Below are 19,347 nucleotides of genomic sequence, written 5' to 3' on the forward strand. Positions count from 1 at the left end.
TGTATTGAAAAAGTTTGCTTTTTTTTTTTTTTTTTGGCTTTTTAGGGCTGCATATGGAGGTTCCCAGGCTAGGGGTTGAATTAGAGCCATAGCTGCTGGACTGTGGCACTGCCATAGCAATGCAGGATCTGAGCCGCGTCTGTGACCTATACCACAGCTCAGGGCAATGCCGGATCCTTAACCCATTGAGCAAGGCCAGGGATCGAACCTGCATCCTCATGGATGCTAGTCAGATTCGTTAACCACTGAGCCATGATGGGAAGTCCCCTGCACTAAATTTTAAAAAAAACTTAATTTGTGCACTCTCATCTTGTTTCAGTTTTATTCAGTTAAAAAGGATACTAGTTTAGAAAGTTTTTTTTGAGCAAAATAGTAATATGTTTGAAAAAATTTTTCAATGTAGTTACCTAAAAGTTGTTTGATATGAGTGAACTAGAAGGGTCATTTTCAGTTGGTTAACTTGAGAAACTGCCTTTGGTGAAATATTTAAATGCTCACTTTTGTGTGTGTGTGTGTGTACTTTTTATTTTTATTTTTTAATTTTTTTTTTTTTGGTCTTTTTTTGCTATTTCTTGGGCCGCTCCCGAGGCATATGGAGGTTCCCACGCTAGGGGTCAAATCGGAGCTGTAGCCGCTGGCCTACGCCCGGAGCCACAGGAATCCGAGCCGAGTCTGCAACCCACACCATAGCTCACGGCAACGCCGGATCGTCAACCCACTGAGCAAGGGCAGGGACTGAACCCGCAACCTCATGGTTCCTGGTCGGATTCGTTAACCACTGCGCCACGATGGGAACTCCGCTTTTTATTTTTTAAGGCTGCACTTGTGGCATATGGAGATTCCCAGGCTAGGGGTCATATTGGAGCTACAGCTGCCAGCCTATGCCACAGCCGTGCCAGATCCGAGCTGATTTGGTGGCCTACACCACAGCTCATGGCAATGCCAGATTCTTAACCCACTGAGTGAGGCCAGGGATCGAACCCACAACCTCATGGTTCCTAGTTGGATTCATTTCCGCTGCGCCACAACAAGAACTCCAATGCTGACGTTTTTAAAAAAGTAAGCATGTGCATCTCATTTTGGTAGAACCTGTATATTTTATACTTCATCTATATACTAATTAAATTACCTGCCAAGTACTAAATACATTGTTACAGCTCAGAGGCCTAGTTTGTTTTGTAACATGCATGAAATGAATTGCCTAAAATTCTTTGATTAAATGGCCCTGTAGCAAGATATTGAGTTAAAACTGGTCTAATGTGATTGTAAGAGTAAACTGTATCTATTAAAGGTGGGAAATTGCTAATGTTTTGAAGAAGGCCCTTCTGCAACCTGGGTTTCTACCGTTTTTGTGAACCTCTGTTACCAGTATTTGCTTTAACATGTTAAGTTCTTTTAAAAAGGAGGAGCTTACCTATGTTTCATTCTATGCATAGTGGTTAGGAATCTGGGGTCTGTGTTTAGATTATTTGAATAGATATCTCCACTCTAGCACTTACAGGGTAATCTTTGGCAAGTCTTTTATGCCTTAACCTCAATTTCTTCTCTAAAAGGTAGGCAGTCCTACTGCTTAATTTCAGAGAGTGGTTGTTATACACTTGCACATAGTAGATATTTATTAAATGTTTTCTAGTCTTTAATATTCGTTACTAAAATTCCTTTTTATTTAATGTATTATTTACTCCATGGACTTTTAACAGCATATTAAGAAATATTTTCTTGTCAGTAAATATTCACATAATGTTAATGGCTGTATGATATTTCAGCATGCTATTTGTCATCTGTAACCATTTCATTATTGTGCAAATAGGGTTGTATCAGTTAATTTTGCTAAGTATAGCATTTTGTAATACTTTTTTGGATAATATTCTTGAATACGAATCTTTGTCTAGTGCTCCTGTTTCAGGCAACACTAAAACACACATAAAAATTATATTGTGTAAAAAAGTAAAAATCGTGTACAAGTTTTCAATAGAATTTGAATTTCTTGTTCAGGAGTTTGAGGTAGAGGTTTTTTTCTTGGAGCAGAAAGATCTAAATTACTGTCATCAGAAAGTATTAGTAGACACTTTTAAACACTAGGCCATCTTGTTGGAATTTGTATAGGGGTGCTATTCTGTACTTCAGTTTTATTTTACAATGTTAATATAAATGCAGATACAGAGTACTCTGTTCAAAAATAGTCTGTACAAAAAAAAATAGACTGCACAACTTGCAGAAAGAGTACTATATTATAAAATCTGTTTTTGTGGGGTGAAGAGAGTTGGGATGTTTGAGTGGTTTGTTTTTTTTTTCTTTCTTTCTTTCTTTCAGGCAGCCTCATTCCAATCAGCAGTGTAATTGGAATGCAACTCCAATCTGGAGGAGGAAGGGAAATTTTTGGCAAGAACATACTGAGCAGTTGGGAGTTTTATTCAGATTTAGCATAGGCAGCTATTCATTATGAGTACAACTCAGTGAGAACAGCAATAGCATTCTCTTTCTACAGTTAGGATTTATACTCTGGTATTATTAGTGCATTGCATATAGATAGCTTCTTTCCAACCAGAAAAAGAGATTAATGATTTAAATGAAGTGGTAATATTTATTGCATCTGCACTTCTGCAAATAGTTTCCTCCAGTCACTGCCTCAAATAAAGTATACTAAAGGAGAGTTGTGTGCAGTTTAAAAATATTTCTTGAGAAAACAAAAGCATTTATGGCATGATATTTAACTTTGTGTCCAACCTGCAAGATTTGAGGGCGTTTATCTTTTTATCTGCATTATCTATTATTGCACTTGGCATAAAGTGGGTGTTCAGGAAATGTTGAATGAAAGCATGAATGCACAGTGTTCCCTTCTCATTAAGCATCTCAAGACAGTCACATCTGCTTGTGTGTGAAATAGGAGTTACCAGTTTACCAGCAAGGCTGACCTTAGGTTATTTTGATTATCTCCTCTACCTTTTTCAAATCTGTCTGCTGAAGAATAGAATAGCTAGAAGAAGCTAGGTTTTGGGAATGTAGACTTAAGAACAGGAAATGCTTTGAAGAAATTTGAGACAGTAACATCATCAAATTAGTCTTGTAAAATTAATCTAGGGCCAAATCTACAGTCTGGGTGAGACATGGTCCCTCATATAACGTGAAGTAATGGTACTGTGCTGGTGTAATGCCACATTCGTAGTTAACATTATGCAAAATTGGTATGTGGCTGCCAAATAGCTGGAGTCTCGTGTAATGTTTTTAGTACAGAAATTAGTGAAAGTTCATTGAATTACATTCCTAAGGCTTCTGCACTTTTCTGTATGTATTCCTTCCATATAAAGCATGCTAAACATTAAAAATACTGAAATACTGGCAGTGGTATAGGAGAAAGTCTGCATGCCTTAGCCTTTGTTCTGGCCCCATTCACCTTAAAAAGTTTCTCTCCTGCTAGTCCCTTCCTCTAATTTAGTTCAGTGTTTCTCAACAGAATTTTTACTTCTCTCCTATAGTAATCATTTAGAAAACAGAAATGGAAGTTCTTTGTACTGCTACACTTCCCTAGCACCACAATCCCCAATATTGGCCCAACTCTCTAGTTTCTATTACAGAAAAAATGATACATTTGCAAATATAAATTCATGCAAATATAAATGTAAAATTAACACTACAAATATAAAAATCACATTATAATATTATGCATACATTTTTAAGGAGATTCTGATATATACCTCTTTTTTTTTTTTTTTTTTTTGTCTTTTTGTCTTTTGTTGTTGTTGTTGCTATTTCTTGGGCCGCTCCCACGGCATATGGAGGTTCCCAGGCCAGGGGTCTAATCGGAGCTGTAGCCACCGGCCTGCGCCAGAGCCACAGCAACGCGGGATCCAAGCTGCATCTGCAGCCTACACCACAGCTCACGGCAACGCCGGATCGTTAACCCACTGAGCAAGGGCAGGGACCGAACCCGCAACCTCATGGTTCCTAGTCGGATTCGTTAACCACTGCGCCACGACGGGAACTCCTATACCTCTTTAATTGAGAATTTGTTATGGTGACAAATAGGAGTTTGTCCTAATAAAATTCATTAATTCATTGAGCATTTAATGAGCTCCTATAATTGATACTGAGGATGGAAAGAGCAATGGGCTGTGAGTCTAGTACCTAGAATACATTCCCAAGAAAAAGGACAGTAAAGGCTCCAAGGGATAATAATTTTTTCATGCAAATAAGTTACCAAATCTCAAATGATGCTTGACAGTTTCCTTTTAAGATGTATAAATTTGAGTTTTTACTTTTGGGGTGGGGTGTAAAGTAATTTAAAAACTGTTGGTGAGTTCACCGTGTGGCTCAGTGGTAATGAACCCAACTACTGTCCATGAGGATGCAGGTTTGATCCCTCGCCTTATTACTCAGTGGGTTAAGGATCCTGCGTTGCTGTGAGCTGTGGTATAGGTCACAGATGGGGCTCAGATCCTGTGTTGCTGTGGCTGTGGTGTAGGCCAGCAGCTGCAGCTCCGATTTGACCCCTAGCCTGGGAACTTCCATATGCCATGGATGTGGCCAAAAAAAAAACAAAAAAAAAAAACCAAAAACAAAAACAAAAACAAAAAACCACCAAAAACCAAAAATTGTCAGTAGCTGTTGAGATCTGGTGTTGAAGTTAGTCTGACAAATGTTGATATTTCTTTGTTTTATTTCTTTGTTTTAAGTTAATCTTGTTTCTTCTGTGTTAATCTTCCTTAGTCTCTGGGTTACTAAAATTCAATTTCTCCTTATAAACTTTGAACCTGACTATAAAGTTCTTTTGTTCTTTTGATTTTTCAGTCACCCTTTAGAAGCTTAGTCATGTATCAGCAATATCTTATTTGTGATTAAAAGAAAATTTGTCAAATTTGACCTGATGCGTATGTTTTAATAAAGGGAAATGATAAAAATAAGGTTTCATAAATCAAATTTAGGATTACTTGCAGATTGGTAGTCTGTCAGATAGTATAAAAAGTCCCCCTTTCAATGGTTATTTTGGAGTTTACTCATAAGTTTACTGAGTATCCGTCAGATGCCTGGCACACTGTTTGTTTGGTGTTGGAGATAGAAATGATACAGACATGATTTGTGTTGAATGGAGTTTACCACCTCCATGGTTATAAGCAACATTCTAAACTTTATTTTATTTTTTGTCTTTTTGCCATTTCTTGGGCCGCTCCCATGGCATATGGAGGTTCCCAGGCTAGGGGTCTAATCGGAGCTGTAGCCACCAGCCTATACCAGAGGCACAGCAACGCGGGATCCGAGCCTCGTCTGCAACCTACACCACAGCTCATGGCAACGCTGGATCATTAACCCACTGAGCAAGGCCGGGGATCGAACCTGCAACCTCATGGTTCCTAGTTGGATTCGTTAACCACTGAGCCATGACGGGAACTCCCATCTGAACTTGAAAAATTATAATAATAAAGTGTGATGAGTGCCTGTGATTAAATTTGTGCTTCCTTGAAAATACAGGTGGGCAGAAGTTTAAAAGAAATATGTTCTAAAAAGCTTACTTCCCTTTTGAGACCTAAAAGATGAGTAGGTGAAGAAGTCTGGGGAAAATGTTCCAGGCAAAGGGTATGGTAGATGAAGCCTTTGGGTGAGAGATGGAATATATTTGAGAAAGTAAAAGTTTAGTGTAGCTGGAATCTGGACTTGGGTACTTGGAGGAAAGGGGTGGTCATGGAAGATGAGGTCAGAGGTAAGCAGGACCCATGCCTGAAGGGCTTGTAAACCAATAGGTTTTGGGCTTGAAGATCTTGGCAGTATTCTAAGGGTGTAGAGGTCAGTAAAAGAGATAAGAGAGACAAGGTTCCTGAGAAAGTGGTAGGTTGGGTATGTGACCCAGAGCACAGGTGGAAAGACTGTTTTGAGAAATGTTTTAAGCTGTTTTGGAATGTTATTAGGAGAGGAAATTGATAGAAAGAATTAAATCATATTTTTAGAAACATTACGTTAAGTTCAATGTGAGAACTGATTGGAGGAAGTTGAGGCTTAAGGCAGGGGATTGGGAGGTTGTAATGACCTAGACAATAGTTGATGATGGCCTGAACTAGGGTGGTGGCATTAGTAATAGAAGTGGACAGATGAAGAATATTTCAGAGTCAGAGTCGATTAGAACTGGTAATTGCCAGGAGGTGGAGAGGGGTAGGAGTAGTGAAAGTTGTTATGGTGTATTTTGACTGGGGCAGTGGAGTAGAGACAACACTCTTTAGTGAAAGAAAGTAAACTGGAGAAGCAGTTTTGGGGGAGGGGAGGATGGTGATTTTAATTTGAGGGCATATTTAGTGTCCCTGTGTTGACCCGGAGTTCAGAAGAGAGCTCAGAGTTGGGTTTATAAACTTAGTTGTCATCAAAATGGTGAAAACCAGGGAGAATGTGTGGAAGATTGGCTCTTCAAATTTATTTTTCGAGGTGGTACAAGGAGCTTTATCAGATTGTTAAACTGTGACCCCCCCCATACACCTACATATAACAGTTTTATATGGTTTTGTTTGTTTTTTCCATTATGATTTATTACAAGATATTGAATATATAGTTCCTTGTGCTATGCAGTAGAACCTTATTGTTTATCTATTGTATATATAGTAGTTTGTATCTGCTAATCCCAAACTCCTAATTTATCCTTCCTCCCATAAATTTGTTTTCTGTGTCTGAGTCTGTTTCTGTTTTGTAAATAAGTTCATTTGTGTCATATTTTAGATTGCACAAATAGGTAATATCATAATGGGATTTGTCTTTCTCTTTCTGACTTACTCCACTTAGTATAATAATCTCTCCATCCATGTTGCTGCAGATGGAGTTATTTCATTCTTTTTTATGGCTGAATAGTATCCCACTGTATATATACCATACCATCTTTATTCATTCATCTGTTGGACATTTAGGTTGCTTCTATGTCTTGGCTATTGTAAATAGCATTGCTGTGAACATTGGGACACATGTATCTTTTCAAATTAAGAGTTTTATCCAGATTTATGCCCAAGAGTGAGATTTCTGGATCATATCACAACTCTTTATTTTTAAACTTTTGGGGATTCATACTGTTTTCCATAGTGGCTGTATCAATTTACATTTTTTTTTTTTTTTTTTTTTTTTTTTTTTTTTTTTTTTTTTTTTTTGTTGTTGTGGTTGTTGTTGTTGTTGTTGTTGTTGCTATTTCTTGGGCCGCTCCCGCGGCATATGGAGGTTCCCGGGCTAGGGGTTGAATCGGAGCTGTAGCCACCAGCCTACGCCAGAGCCACAGCAACGCTGGATCCGAGCCGCATCTGCAACCTACACCACAGCTCACGGCAACGCCGGATCGTTAACCCACTGAGCAAGGGCAGGGATCGAACCCGCAACCTCATGGTTCCTAGTCGGATTCGTTAACCACTGCGCCACGACGGGAACTCCTCAATTTACATTTTTATGAGCAGTGTGGGAGAGTTCCCTTTTCTCCATACGCTCCCCAACATTTATTGTTTGTAGACTTTTTAAGGATGGCCATGCTGTCCAATGTGAGGTGATAACCTCACTGTAGATTTGATTTGTATTTCTCTAATAATTAGTGATGTTTAGCATCTTTTCATATGCCTATGTATGTCTGTATGTCTTCTTTGGAAAAATGTCTCTGTAGGTCTTCTGCCCATTTTTTGATTGGGTTGTTTATTTTACTTTAATTTTTTTTGTCTTTTTAGGGCCGCGACCGTGGCATATGGAGGTTCCCAGGCTAGGGGTCTGATTGGAGCTACAGCTGCCAGCCTACACCACAGCAACGTCAGAGTTGAGCTGCATCTGTGACCTATACCACAGCTCAGGGCAGTGCCGGATCCTTAACCCACTGAGTGAGGCCAGGGATCTGATTCATGGTTCCTAATCAGATTCGTTTCTGCTGCACCACGACGGGAATTCCCAGGTGATTGGGTCCAATTTGTTTAATTTTTGTTTTTATTTCTATTGCAAGACTGACGGAAGAAAATATTGGTACAATTTATATCTGAGAATATTTTGCCTACATGCCTTTCTAGGAGTTTTATGGTGTCATATCTTATATTTAAGTCTTCAAGCCTTTTTTTTTTTTTTTTTTTTTTGTCTTTTTGCTATTTCTTGGGCCGCTCCCACAGCATATGGAGGTTCCCAGGCTAGGGGTCAAATCAGAGCTGCAGCCTCCGGCGTATGCCAGAGCCACAGCAATGCGGGATCTGAGCCGCATCTGCAACCTACACCACAGCTCACGGCAACGCCGGATCGTCAACCCACTGAGCAAGGGCAGGGACTGAACCCACAACCTCATGGTTCCTGGTCGGATTCGTTAACCACTGTGCCACGACGGGAACTCCTTCAAGCCATTTTTTATTTATTTTTGTGTATAGTGTGAGGGAGTGTTCTAATTTCATTGGTTTACATGTGGCTCTCCAGCTTTCCCAAATCCACTTGCCAAAGAGACCATTTTTCCTCTATTGTATATTCTTGCCTCTCTTGTTGAAGATTAATTGACTGACGGGTGTGCGAGTTTTATTTCTGGGCTCTCTATTCTGTTCCATTGATCCATATGTCTGTTTTTGTGCTACTACCACTGTTTTTTTGTTTTTTAATGGCTGCACTCATGGCATATGGGAATTCCTGGGCTAGGGATTGAATCTGAGTGCCAGCTGTGACCTATGCCAGAACTGCAGCAGCACTGGATCCTTTAACTCACTGTTCCAGGTTGGGGGGTGAATTTTTTTTTTTTTTTTTTGTCTTTTTGCCATTTCTTGGGCTGCTCCCGTGGCATATGGAGGTTCCCAGGCCAGGGGTCTAATCGGAGCTGTAGCCACCGGCCTACATCAGAGCCACAGCAGTGCGGGATCCGAGCCACATCTGCAACCTACACCACAGCTCACGGCAACGCCGGACCCTTAACCCACTGAGCAAGGGCAGGGACCGAACCCGCAACCTCATGGTTCCTAGTTGGATTCGTTAACCACTGCGCCATGACGGGAACTCCTTGGGGGGTGAATTTGTACCTCTGCAGTGACCCAGGCTGCTAGAGTTGGATTCTTAACCCACTGTGCCACAGCCACACTGTTTTGATTACTGTAGCATTGTAGTATTGTCTGCTGTTTGGGAGGATTATGCCTCTAGCTTTGTTCTTTTTCCTCAGGATTTCTTGGCAATTCTGGGTCTCTTACGGTTCTGTATAAATTTTAGAGTTATTTGTTCTAGCTCTGTGTAAAATGGCATGGCTAATTTGATAGGGATTGCGTTCAATTTATAGTTTCCTTTGGGTGGTATGGACATTTTAACAATATTAATTCTTCAAATTCAAGAACATGAGATAGCTTTCCATTTCTTTGAATCATCTTCATTTTCCTTTGTCAGTATTTTATAGTTCTCAGTGTATGTCTTTTACCTCCTTCCTTGGTCAGGTTGATTCCTAAGTATTTTATCTTTTGATGCAATTTTAAAAAAGAGTTGGTTTTTCTTTACCTATCTGATATTTCATTGTCAGTGTACAGAAATGCAGCGTATTTTTGTATGTCAATCTTGTATCCTGCTCCTTTGCTGAATTTATCAGTTCTAGTATTTTTCTGTGTGGGTGTCTTAGGTTTTTCTATATATAGTATCATATCACTTGCATATAATGACAGTTTTACCTCTTTGCTTCCAATATAGGTACCTTTATTTCTTTTTCTTGTCTGATTGCTATGGCCAGGACTTCAAAATTTTGGTGAATAGAAGTGGTGAGATTGGGAGTTCCTGTCCTGGCTCACCAGTAATGAACCCAGTTAGGATCCATGAGGATGCAGGTCTGATCACTGACTTCCCAAGGTTTACAGGATGGGCATCTGTGTTCCTAAGGTCATAGAGTGAAAGAGGATCTAAGGCAAAGCCCTGAAGAACCTCAACTTTCATGAGTGGAGCAAAGGAAAAAGATCTGGCAAAGAAGACTTAGAATAAGTTTTATGCTTTGTGTAGAACCAGGTGAATGTGTTAAACAAAACCCAAAAACCAAAAGGAGAGAGTTTCCAGAAGAGGAAGGAGTCAGTAGTGGCAAATATCCCTCACAAGTCAAATGCAATAAAGGATGAAAAGTGTCCGTTGGATGGATTTAGTAATTAGGTCCCTAGGGTCTTGATAAGAGGGGAAATCAAATTGCAGTGGATTGAGGCATTAATGGGAGATAAAGAAGTGGAGTCACAAAGTGTAGTGGGTGTTTGTATTTTTTTTTTTGGTTTTTGGTTTTTTGTTTTTTGTTTTTTTTTTTTTTGTCTTTGTCTTTTTAGGGCTGCACTCGAGGCATATGGAGGTTCCCAGGCTAGGGGTCCATTTGGAGCTGTAGCTGCCGGCCTACACCACAGCCACAGCAACGCCAGATCCGAGCCACGTCTGTGACCTACACCACACAGCTCACGTCAGCACTGGATCCTTATCCCACTGAGCGAGGCCAGGGATCAAACTCACATCCTCATGGATGCTAGTCGTGTTCATTAACCACTGAGTCACGATGGGAATTCCCAAGTTTTTTTTTTTTTTTTTTTTAAGTAGTTCAGCTTTGAAAGAAAAGAAGTAGGACGATGGCTGGAGTGAGGAGGCATGGGCAAGACTTGACTGTGTGTAAATACTGATGGAGGCCATCAGTAGAGGAACTGGAGGGACAAGTTCTTGAGAAAGTGGTGGGTTGAGTATGAGATCTACAACACAGGTGCAAGGATGGTGTTAGAACGGAGAGTGGGCATAGCGGAAGCAAGAAAAAAGAATGGGTGTCAAAAACAGTATGTTTGTAGGTTTGGTGATAAGAAGTTGGAAGATTTCTCATATATTTTCTGTTGCTCTGAAATAGAATGTGCAATTATTTAGTTTTTTGAATCATGGGATGGTGGTTAAAAATCATGAATACTTTATCAGTACTGGAGATTATAATTTGGATTTGTGTATGCAAGGTGTATGTATTGATCGTGAGTATTAAGTTTATATGATGATAACAAAAGTTTAGGAAGGAATTCTTCTGATTTGGTACTCTGAGGTATGGCCTTGGTTTCCAGGCTTGAGTGTTTATGATTTTAAAAACAAAACTGTTTTTAAAACAGGGCCTAAGAGACTCAGACTAGTAAATTAGTTTCTTGTGTTTTCTTAATGATTTTATTCATTTACTAATTGCATGTCTTCAAAATTATTTTCATTTGTACTTTTAAAGTGATTAATTGTATTTAGACTTATTCCCAAGGTTTGTTATATTAAATGAGTTTTTGTACACTAAACTTCTAATAATTGTAACTGTCAATAAATGTAACACTTCCAGTTAATGTTAACCAAACATTGCTTTCATAGATATTTTATAAATTAAAATACAAATATATGGAAATTGGTAGTTTCCCTTTTGTAACAAGTTTGAATAAAAGAAGTCATGACTCTATATAAGCATTGATTTGTAAATTGACATATAATATAATTCACATACTGTAAAATTCATCCCTTTAAAGTGTGCAGTTCAATTGTTTTAATATATTCATAAGGTTGTGCATCCATCACCTTATGAGTAATGCAGGGTAATCCAGAGAATGTGGATTTGGGATATCTAGCTCAGTAAATTAACTTGTAATTTTTATTTTATTTTATTTTTTGTCTTTTTGCCTTTTCTTGAGCCGCTCCTGCAGCATATGGAGGTTCCCAGGCTAGGGGTTGAATCAGAGCTACAGCTGCCAGCCTACACCACAGCCACAGCAACTCGGGATCCAAGCCTCGTCTGCAGCCTACACCACAACTCATGACAACGCTGGATCCTTAACCCACTGAGCAAGGCCAGGGGTCGAACCTGCAACCTCATGGTTCCTAGTCGGATTTGTTAACCACTGTACCACGACAGGAACTCCCTAACTTGTAATTTTTAGAAAATATAGTAGATCTTTCTTGTCATTGAGCCTGATGATTTAGAAAAAGGTAATTTATCTCTCCTGTTAAAGTTTCTGTGGAGTTTAGATGAGAGTAAATAACAGAATGTTATTTTTTAAAAAATAAAGCTTTGTTTTGAAGTTCCCTGGTGGTGCAGTGGGTTGGGGAACTGGCATTCCCTCTGCTGTGGCATAGGTTCCATCTCTGGCTTGGGAACTTCCTCATGCCACAGACATGGCCAAAGTAAATAAAGCTTTGTTTTATTTATAATCCTCTTCAGTATAAAATTATTTTACCTTTAAAAAAACATATCAACTCCAATTTAAATATTTCCTTCTTAAGAACTATTTTTCCCTTTCCACCAAGCTACTCTGAGACTAGATCTTGATGGAAGATGGGAATTGGTTGGTATTAGAATACCAGATTTATAAACTTTATTGCCTTCAGCCATTAATGGTGATTAGGTTCATCTTTCTTTTGCTAGTCTTTAGTCAGAGGTTGTGATCATATTTCATCTCTTGCTGTAGTTAGTGTTTATTATCCACTGGTGTTTTCAGTGACTTAAGGTGAAACTTTAACACTGCAGTCTCACCATTTTAATGTTTCTCATGTATTTTTTGTTTCCTTTACAGTACTCTGTGCAAAAAACTTGGTGAAAAAGGATTTTTTCCGTAAGTAAATTAACTTTGTTTTGTACATTGTGTGTAGTTTTTCTTTTTAGCATAGCATTTTCAAAATTATTTGGTTTAGGGATTTCTCAGAAATACACTCAATGTTGTTTTATGAACTCTTTGATTCAGAGCCTTTTGGAATCTCATTTTTTAAGGAGGATTTTGTGCTCTTTTAGCCTTAGCCCCTTTCCCTTTATCTACCCCTCCCACACATATTGGTGTGAAGTGTGTGTGCATGCATGCGTGTGCACAGGTATGTATGTTCAAGAGTATATAATGTATGTTGAAGGTGTGCATACTACTAGATTTCTTTAAGGTTTGAGGTTATTTTGTAAACGCTTTTTTTCCCCTAACATTTTGTAGGAAATTTTACCCATGCATTCAGGAGTTTTTGGAAGGTAGAGAAGTCATTCATCCTGCTTGGAATTTCCAGAGTATAGGAAAGAAATATCTACCACATTTGATTGTAGAAGCTTTTAATGTCTCAGACTCCAAAACAGACATTTAGTTCCTGTATTTGCAGTCTCTTTGCCAATCTGTTGTGAATTTTTTTGGCGTGGCTTTATTTAGGATAAAGTTTTGTGAGGGAGGATTTGGAAGTACACCTCATGTTTGTCTAAAATCTCTACCATATAGGAATTCCTGTTGTGGCTTAGTAGGTTGAGGACCCAATATTGTCTCTGTAAGATGTGTGTTCTATCCCTGGCCTCACTTTAGTGGGTTAAGGATCCAGTGTTGCCATAAGCTGCAGCCAGCTTAGGTCGAAGATGCGGCTCAGATCTGGTGTTGCTGTGGTGTAGTCACAGCTGCAGCTTCAATTAGACCCCTGCCCTAGGAACTTCCATATAAAGCTCCATAAAATCTCTACCCTGTAATACTATCCTTCACATTAGCTTTAAATTACTGAGTAAAATAATACAGTTTTTAGCATTAAAAAAAGAAGTCTTAGCCAACAAAGATATATAAAAAATTGAAGGTAGAAATAGAGGAGTTCATTTTATATATATATATATATTTTTTTTTTTTTTTCTTTTTATGGCTGCACCTGGGGCATATGGAAATGCCCAGGCTAGTTGTAGAATCTGAGCTGCACGCTGGATCCTTATAACCCACTGAGTGAGACCAGGGATGGAACCTGCATCCTCCCCGACACTATGTTGGGTTCTTAACCCACTGAGCCACAACAGGAACTCCAGATTTTTAAATTCAAGTCCTACTAGCCAGCAAAAATGGGCTTATGTGTGCTCTCTAATTTAATTTGAGTTGGTTAATTTTCAAAGGTTTGATTAAAAGAGGTAACAAGTTCTTGATATATTTTTAAATCATACTTAATTCATCCCAGTTGAAATTTTATTACTTCCAGTCTTCCTAAGTAGAACCCGAATTAAAGTTTATAAAATAATATAAACTATATAATTTAAAAATGATGATATCTGTGCTTAAATGGGAAAGCAATTAAATACGATAATTTGGGACATAATTAAGCAATTTCCAATTTATGTCCTGCCACATACCCTATTCCTCACAGCATGTCACAGGAGGAGAGACCAGTTGTCTCTCCTGTTGCTCCCATCATTAATGTCCTCTGCACAGGCTACTGCTGAACTGCTTCTCTCATCACTGTTGCTAATAACCTAGTAACCAATGTATAATACTCCTTTTACCCTCCGGAAGGTTGATCTGAAGTGGGCTTTATCTTAGGAGGACTGCAGAGTGGCCAGTAGGATCGGATAGGCAGGTGACAAGGAGAAAAAGGAGAAAAGTGAGGAATGCACTCTTTTAGAGCTACTTTTATACCCAAGATAGCTGCTCTAGTTTTAAAGACACACTCTTTAGTTTTATCTCTTAGTCTTCCTTCCCAAATTATTTTCCTCCCTCTAGGGTCCTGGGGCACAGCTTCTTCAATAGAATATTAGATGTCCTTGTCTCAGTTTCCCTAGGAAATCTAGAGGAATCTTACTTTAATTCTTTGTAACCCCCTGAGAGCTGGTTATTATCAATTATATGATCTTTTATCTGTTCTTAAATTGTATGTGGAAAAAAGGGATAGAAGGAATTTTTCCCCCTTTTTATTGATTTAAGCAATAAAACTTGATAAAAATTCTTAAGTTGTGAGCTTGCTTCAGGAATAAGAAAACTAGGGGAAACTGTGATTATCTTTAAAATCCAGAATGCAAAAAACGCTTGATGGCCGTGGAAAGGAAAACAGAAAAGCCAATCCTGAGGCCTTCAGGAGAGACTCAGTCGGAGATAGAATATACTTCAGGTTCATGCTGACAGGTCCTCCCATTGTGGTAGACTCATATTTATTTTTGATTGATTTATAAGTTGAAGTTTGCCCACATTAATGTCTTTTTTTTTTTTTTTGGTCTTTTTTAGGGCTGCACCCATGGCATATGGAGGTTCCCAGGGTAGGGGTTGAATCAGAGCTACAGCTGCCGACCTACGCCACAGCCACAGCAATGCCAGATCCAAGTCACATCTTCGACCTACACCACAGCTGACAGCAACTCCAGATCCTCAATCCACTGAGTGAGGCCAGGGATCGAACCCACAACCTCATGGTTCCTAGTCGGATTCGTTTCCACTGTGCCATGATGGGAACTCCTGCCCACATTAATTTCAAAGAAAGAATTAAATAATACTTCCTAAACCTCTTAATTAAATTTGAGTGAAATGTGTGTTTATTGATCAGAATGCAATCATCATTGATATTTTTGGTTGTTTTTGCTTGTACATCAGTTTAAATCATATGGAATGAGATATTTTATTTTATTTATTTTTTTTGTCTTTTTAGGGCTGAACCCTCGGCATGTGGAGGGTCCCAAGCTAGGGGTCCAATCACAGCTGTAGCCGCTGGACTACATCACAGCCACAGCAATGCCAGATTCAAGGTGCCTCTGCAACCTACACGCAGCAGCGGATTCTTAACCCACTGAGCGAGGCCAAGGATCAAACCCACGTTGCGATTGATGCTGGTCAGGTTCGTTAACCGCTGAGCCACAACAGTAACTCCGAGAAATGTAATTTTAATGTGAAGCATAAGCAATAGGCTGATAGTATAGATATTTAATTATAGGGGGAAAATGCGCTGCCCTGTGTTATCTTTTGTAGAATAATTTATATAATTTGAGATAATACTGTTATATTCTAGGGTATCTACCCTTGCTGAGAAAAGTTTTGCTAACTCATTTTTTGGAATTATTTTCACGCTCATTAGCTTTTGAAAATAAGTTACTTACCCTTTTCCCAAAAATTTTGGCAGGAAAAATTTCGAACATATAGGATCATATAAAGAATTTCACAATGAATACCCATCATCTATATTCTACCATTAACTTCCATGTAACTACGATCATTGTCTCTCTTTTTTTTTTTTTTTTTCTTTTTTGGCTGTATGCGGCATATGGAAGTTCCCAGGCCAGGGATCAAACCCACACCACAGCAGTGACTTGAGCCCCTGCCATGCCAATGTTGGGTCCTTAACCTGCTGTGCAAAGGAGCTCCCCTGTCTTTTTTGCAACATTTAAATAAAGTTTTGAATGTAAGATACTTTGTTAAGGTGTTGTATAGGGGCCAAATTGAAGTCACTGAGCTCCAACATGGTTAGTTGAGTGTTCTTTTTCTTTCCCCAAAAATAAAGATTGGAATTCTTGTCGTGGCGCAGCAGAAATGAATCTGACTAGGAACCATGAGGTTGTAGGTTTTATCCCTGGCCTCGCTGAGTGGGTTAAGGATCTAGCATTGCCATGAGGTATGGTGTAGGTCACAGATTAGGCTCAGATCCTGTGTTGCTGTGGCTGTGGTGTAGGCCAGCTGTAGCTCTGATTCGACCCCTAGCCTGGGAACGTCCATATGCCGCTGGGTGCGGCCCTAAAAAGCAGATAAATAAATATTTATTTTTCTCTGGTAAGTAATTAATTTTTAAGTTGAAGTTTTCGTTTTATTATTTACAGCTCATAAGTGCATTAGTGCAGTGAGGAAATTCCTGAGCTTTACCTGTTTTATATGACTCAGAAATGATAGAGAGAATTGAGAAATTTTTAAAAACAGAACACTGGAGTTCCCGTTGTGGCTCAGTGGTTAATGAATCCGACTAGGAACCATGAGGTTGCGGCTTCAAGCCCTGGCCTTGCTCAGTGGGTTAAGGATCCAGCGTTGCTGTGAGCTGTGGTGTAGGTCGAAGACGAGGCTTGAATCCCGAGTTGCTGTGGCTGTGGTGTAGGCCAGCGGCTACAGCTCTGATTCGACCCCTCGCCTGGGAGCCCCCATGTGCTGAGGGTGTGGCCCTAGAAAAGACAATAAATAAATAAATTAATTAATTAATTAAAAAAAAATCTTAAGTTACTTCCTGTTTACCACTAGAGGTCTCACTAACTTCTGAAAACTTGGTAGTTTCTGACCACACTAGAGCAACTTGGCTCTCAAGTTAAATTCTTGTATAATATGATGAGGTAAGTTGAAACCTAGGTGTTTTTTGTTAGTGCCTGGAGCTTGTATTTTGTATTACTTAGCAGAAGAGAAACATAGGAGGATGGAGCTTAGACTTTGGTACTTAAGCATCTGGAAGCCACACCTAGTGACTTGTGTGTGGAAAAAGTTGTTTTTCTTAGTCCTAATTCTTGAACTAGTTAAAAATAACATGTAAAGGGAAAGCCAGAAATGTGGTTTTTGTTTGCTTTTGCTTACGGATGGACATTTACTTGTTTATTTGTTTAGATAGTAGAATAAAAAGAAAAAGATAAAATGAATTCCTCCCAGGAAAAAAATACTTAACATTACTGAAGGTGTAAGGAAAAGTATTCCTCCATTAAACACATTTGCAAATGATTAGGTGTTATTGAAATACTACTATGAATAACGCTAAACTTCAAGAATAATAGAGTTGGAGTTCCCGTCGTGGCGCAGTGGTTAATGAATCCGACTAGGAACCATGAGGTTGCGGGTTCGGTCCCTGCCCTTGCTCAGTGGGTTAACGATCCGGCGTTGCCGTGAGCTGTGGTGTAGGTTGCAGACGCGGCTCGGATCCCCCGTTGCTGTGGCTCTGGCATAGGCCAGTGGCTACAGCTCCGATTCGACCCCTAGCCTGGGAACCTCCATATGCCTCGGGAGCGGCCCAAGAAATAGCAACAACAACAAAAGACAAAAAGACAAAAAAAAAAAAAAAAAAAAATAATAGAGTTAAATAAATTGATATCCTAACCTGCCAGATTTCTTCTTGAACACTTAACATTCTTAAATATTAGTCTTCTTTCATTTTTTGAAGTTGACAGATTGCAGAATCATGGAATTGGAGAACTGGCTGGGTGATTTCTGTCTGGCCTTGAATCTTGACCAGTTAGTATCTTGACTTAAAAATGAGTATATGGGGAGTTGCTGTTGTGGCTCAGCAGAAATGAACCAGATTAGTGTCCATGAGGATGCAGGTTGGATCTCTGACCCACTCAGTAGGTTAAGGATCTGGTGTTGCCATGAGCTGTGATGTAGGTTGCAGACACAGCTCAGATCTGGCATTGCTGTGGCTCTGGCATAGGCCAGAAGCTGTAGCTCTGATTAGATCCCTAGCCTGGGAACTTATATTTGCCACAGGTGCAGCCCTAAAAAAAAAAAAAAAAAAAAAAAAAAAAGTATAAATATCAAGGTATAAAGTTTCTGCAATTATTAACACTTAACCAATGTCATGTTTTAATATTTTTTAGCTGTCTATAGGAAATTTACCCTATCCCAATATATCTGACATCTAAATTGTCATTTTGGTCTCTAACATTTTTAGTTCCACCTTCTTCCCCTGACTTTTAAAATTCTACTTATCTTACTGTTCTTATCCTACTATATGAAGCTTACAAGACAACAGCTTCTGTGTGCTTCTAACCTTTCCTTCTTTGAATACCTTTAATGATAAAAATGACAGTTTATTTATAGCCATGCTCAGGAATCTTACATGGCTCCTCTGTTCTCTACTTAAATCATTCCAAGCCTTTATTTTCCTACTTTTAAGCCTCTCTTGCTAGATCAGATCAGTCTTACCTTTCCAGCAGTATTTACTTTTATGCCTTAGCACAAAAGCTTTGATTAGACTCTTCAGAGCTCTTCAAATACTGTCATACTCTCCTTAGGACTCTTCCTATTTGTCGTTTACGTAAAGCCCAAATGAGTTCCATCCCCTTAAAAAGGGAAGAAAAATTGTTTTCCTGCCTTTCTGAGCTCTTATACTCACTGTTAAGCTGAATAGTACCCAAGAGGTGTGACACAGCATCATGGTAAGAGCATGAAATCAAGAACCAGATTGTGCATGTGGGTTTAGAATCTAACTTTAGACCCTGGCTCTACCCCTTACTACTGTGTGACCTCAGGGCGGTTATTTAACCTCCTTTGTGCCTCATTCCTTGTCAGTATAATAGTAGTATTTACCCTACAGGGTAATTTTGAGGATTAAGAGATTTAACATATGTTAAACATTTAGAATAGTGCCTGACATAGTATTGTAAGTGTTTAGTGTTCTCTTTATAATCGGTCCAGTCAAAAACTTGTTTATTAAGAGGTTTTATTGTTTTTGTTGTTACTGTTATTTTTATTCCATCTGGAAATGTTTAAGACGACATACCCAAAGACTTTTTTTTTTTTTTTTTTTTTTAAGGGCCGCACCCGTGGCATATGGAGGTTCCCAGGCTAGGGGTCAAATCAGAGCTGTAGCTGCCAGCCTATGCCACAGCCACAGCAGCTCAGGGATCTGAGCCAAATCTGCCATCTATACCACAGCTTATGGCAATGCCAGATCCTTAACCCACTGAGCAAGCCCAGGGATCAAACCTGCGTCCTCATGGATGCT

At 39.1% G+C, this 19,347-nt stretch overlaps 1 protein-coding gene across 4 annotated transcripts in view; it reads left to right on the top strand.

Annotated features, from left to right (window-relative positions):
- The window catches only part of SMURF2 (SMAD specific E3 ubiquitin protein ligase 2), a 126,510-nt gene that overhangs the window by 52,124 nt on the left and 55,039 nt on the right, over positions 1-19,347 (top strand). For all 4 annotated transcript variants that reach the window (XM_084984024.1, XM_084984025.1, XM_021066753.2 and 1 more), the window contains exon 2: positions 12,480-12,518. Coding sequence is in view for 2 of the 4 variants with exons in the window: in XM_021066753.2 (XP_020922412.1) it covers positions 12,480-12,518 (39 nt within the window). In the remaining 2 variants the exon portion in view is untranslated. The remainder of the gene's footprint in view (positions 1-12,479; positions 12,519-19,347) is intronic.

The sequence above is a fragment of the Sus scrofa genome, chromosome 12, assembly GCF_054392235.1.
Source record: "Sus scrofa isolate SSC_HxYL_T2T_F1_AM1 chromosome 12, Sscrofa_HxYL_maternal_Yorkshire_Landrace_v2.0, whole genome shotgun sequence".
Taxonomy (NCBI): Eukaryota; Metazoa; Chordata; class Mammalia; order Artiodactyla; family Suidae; genus Sus; species Sus scrofa.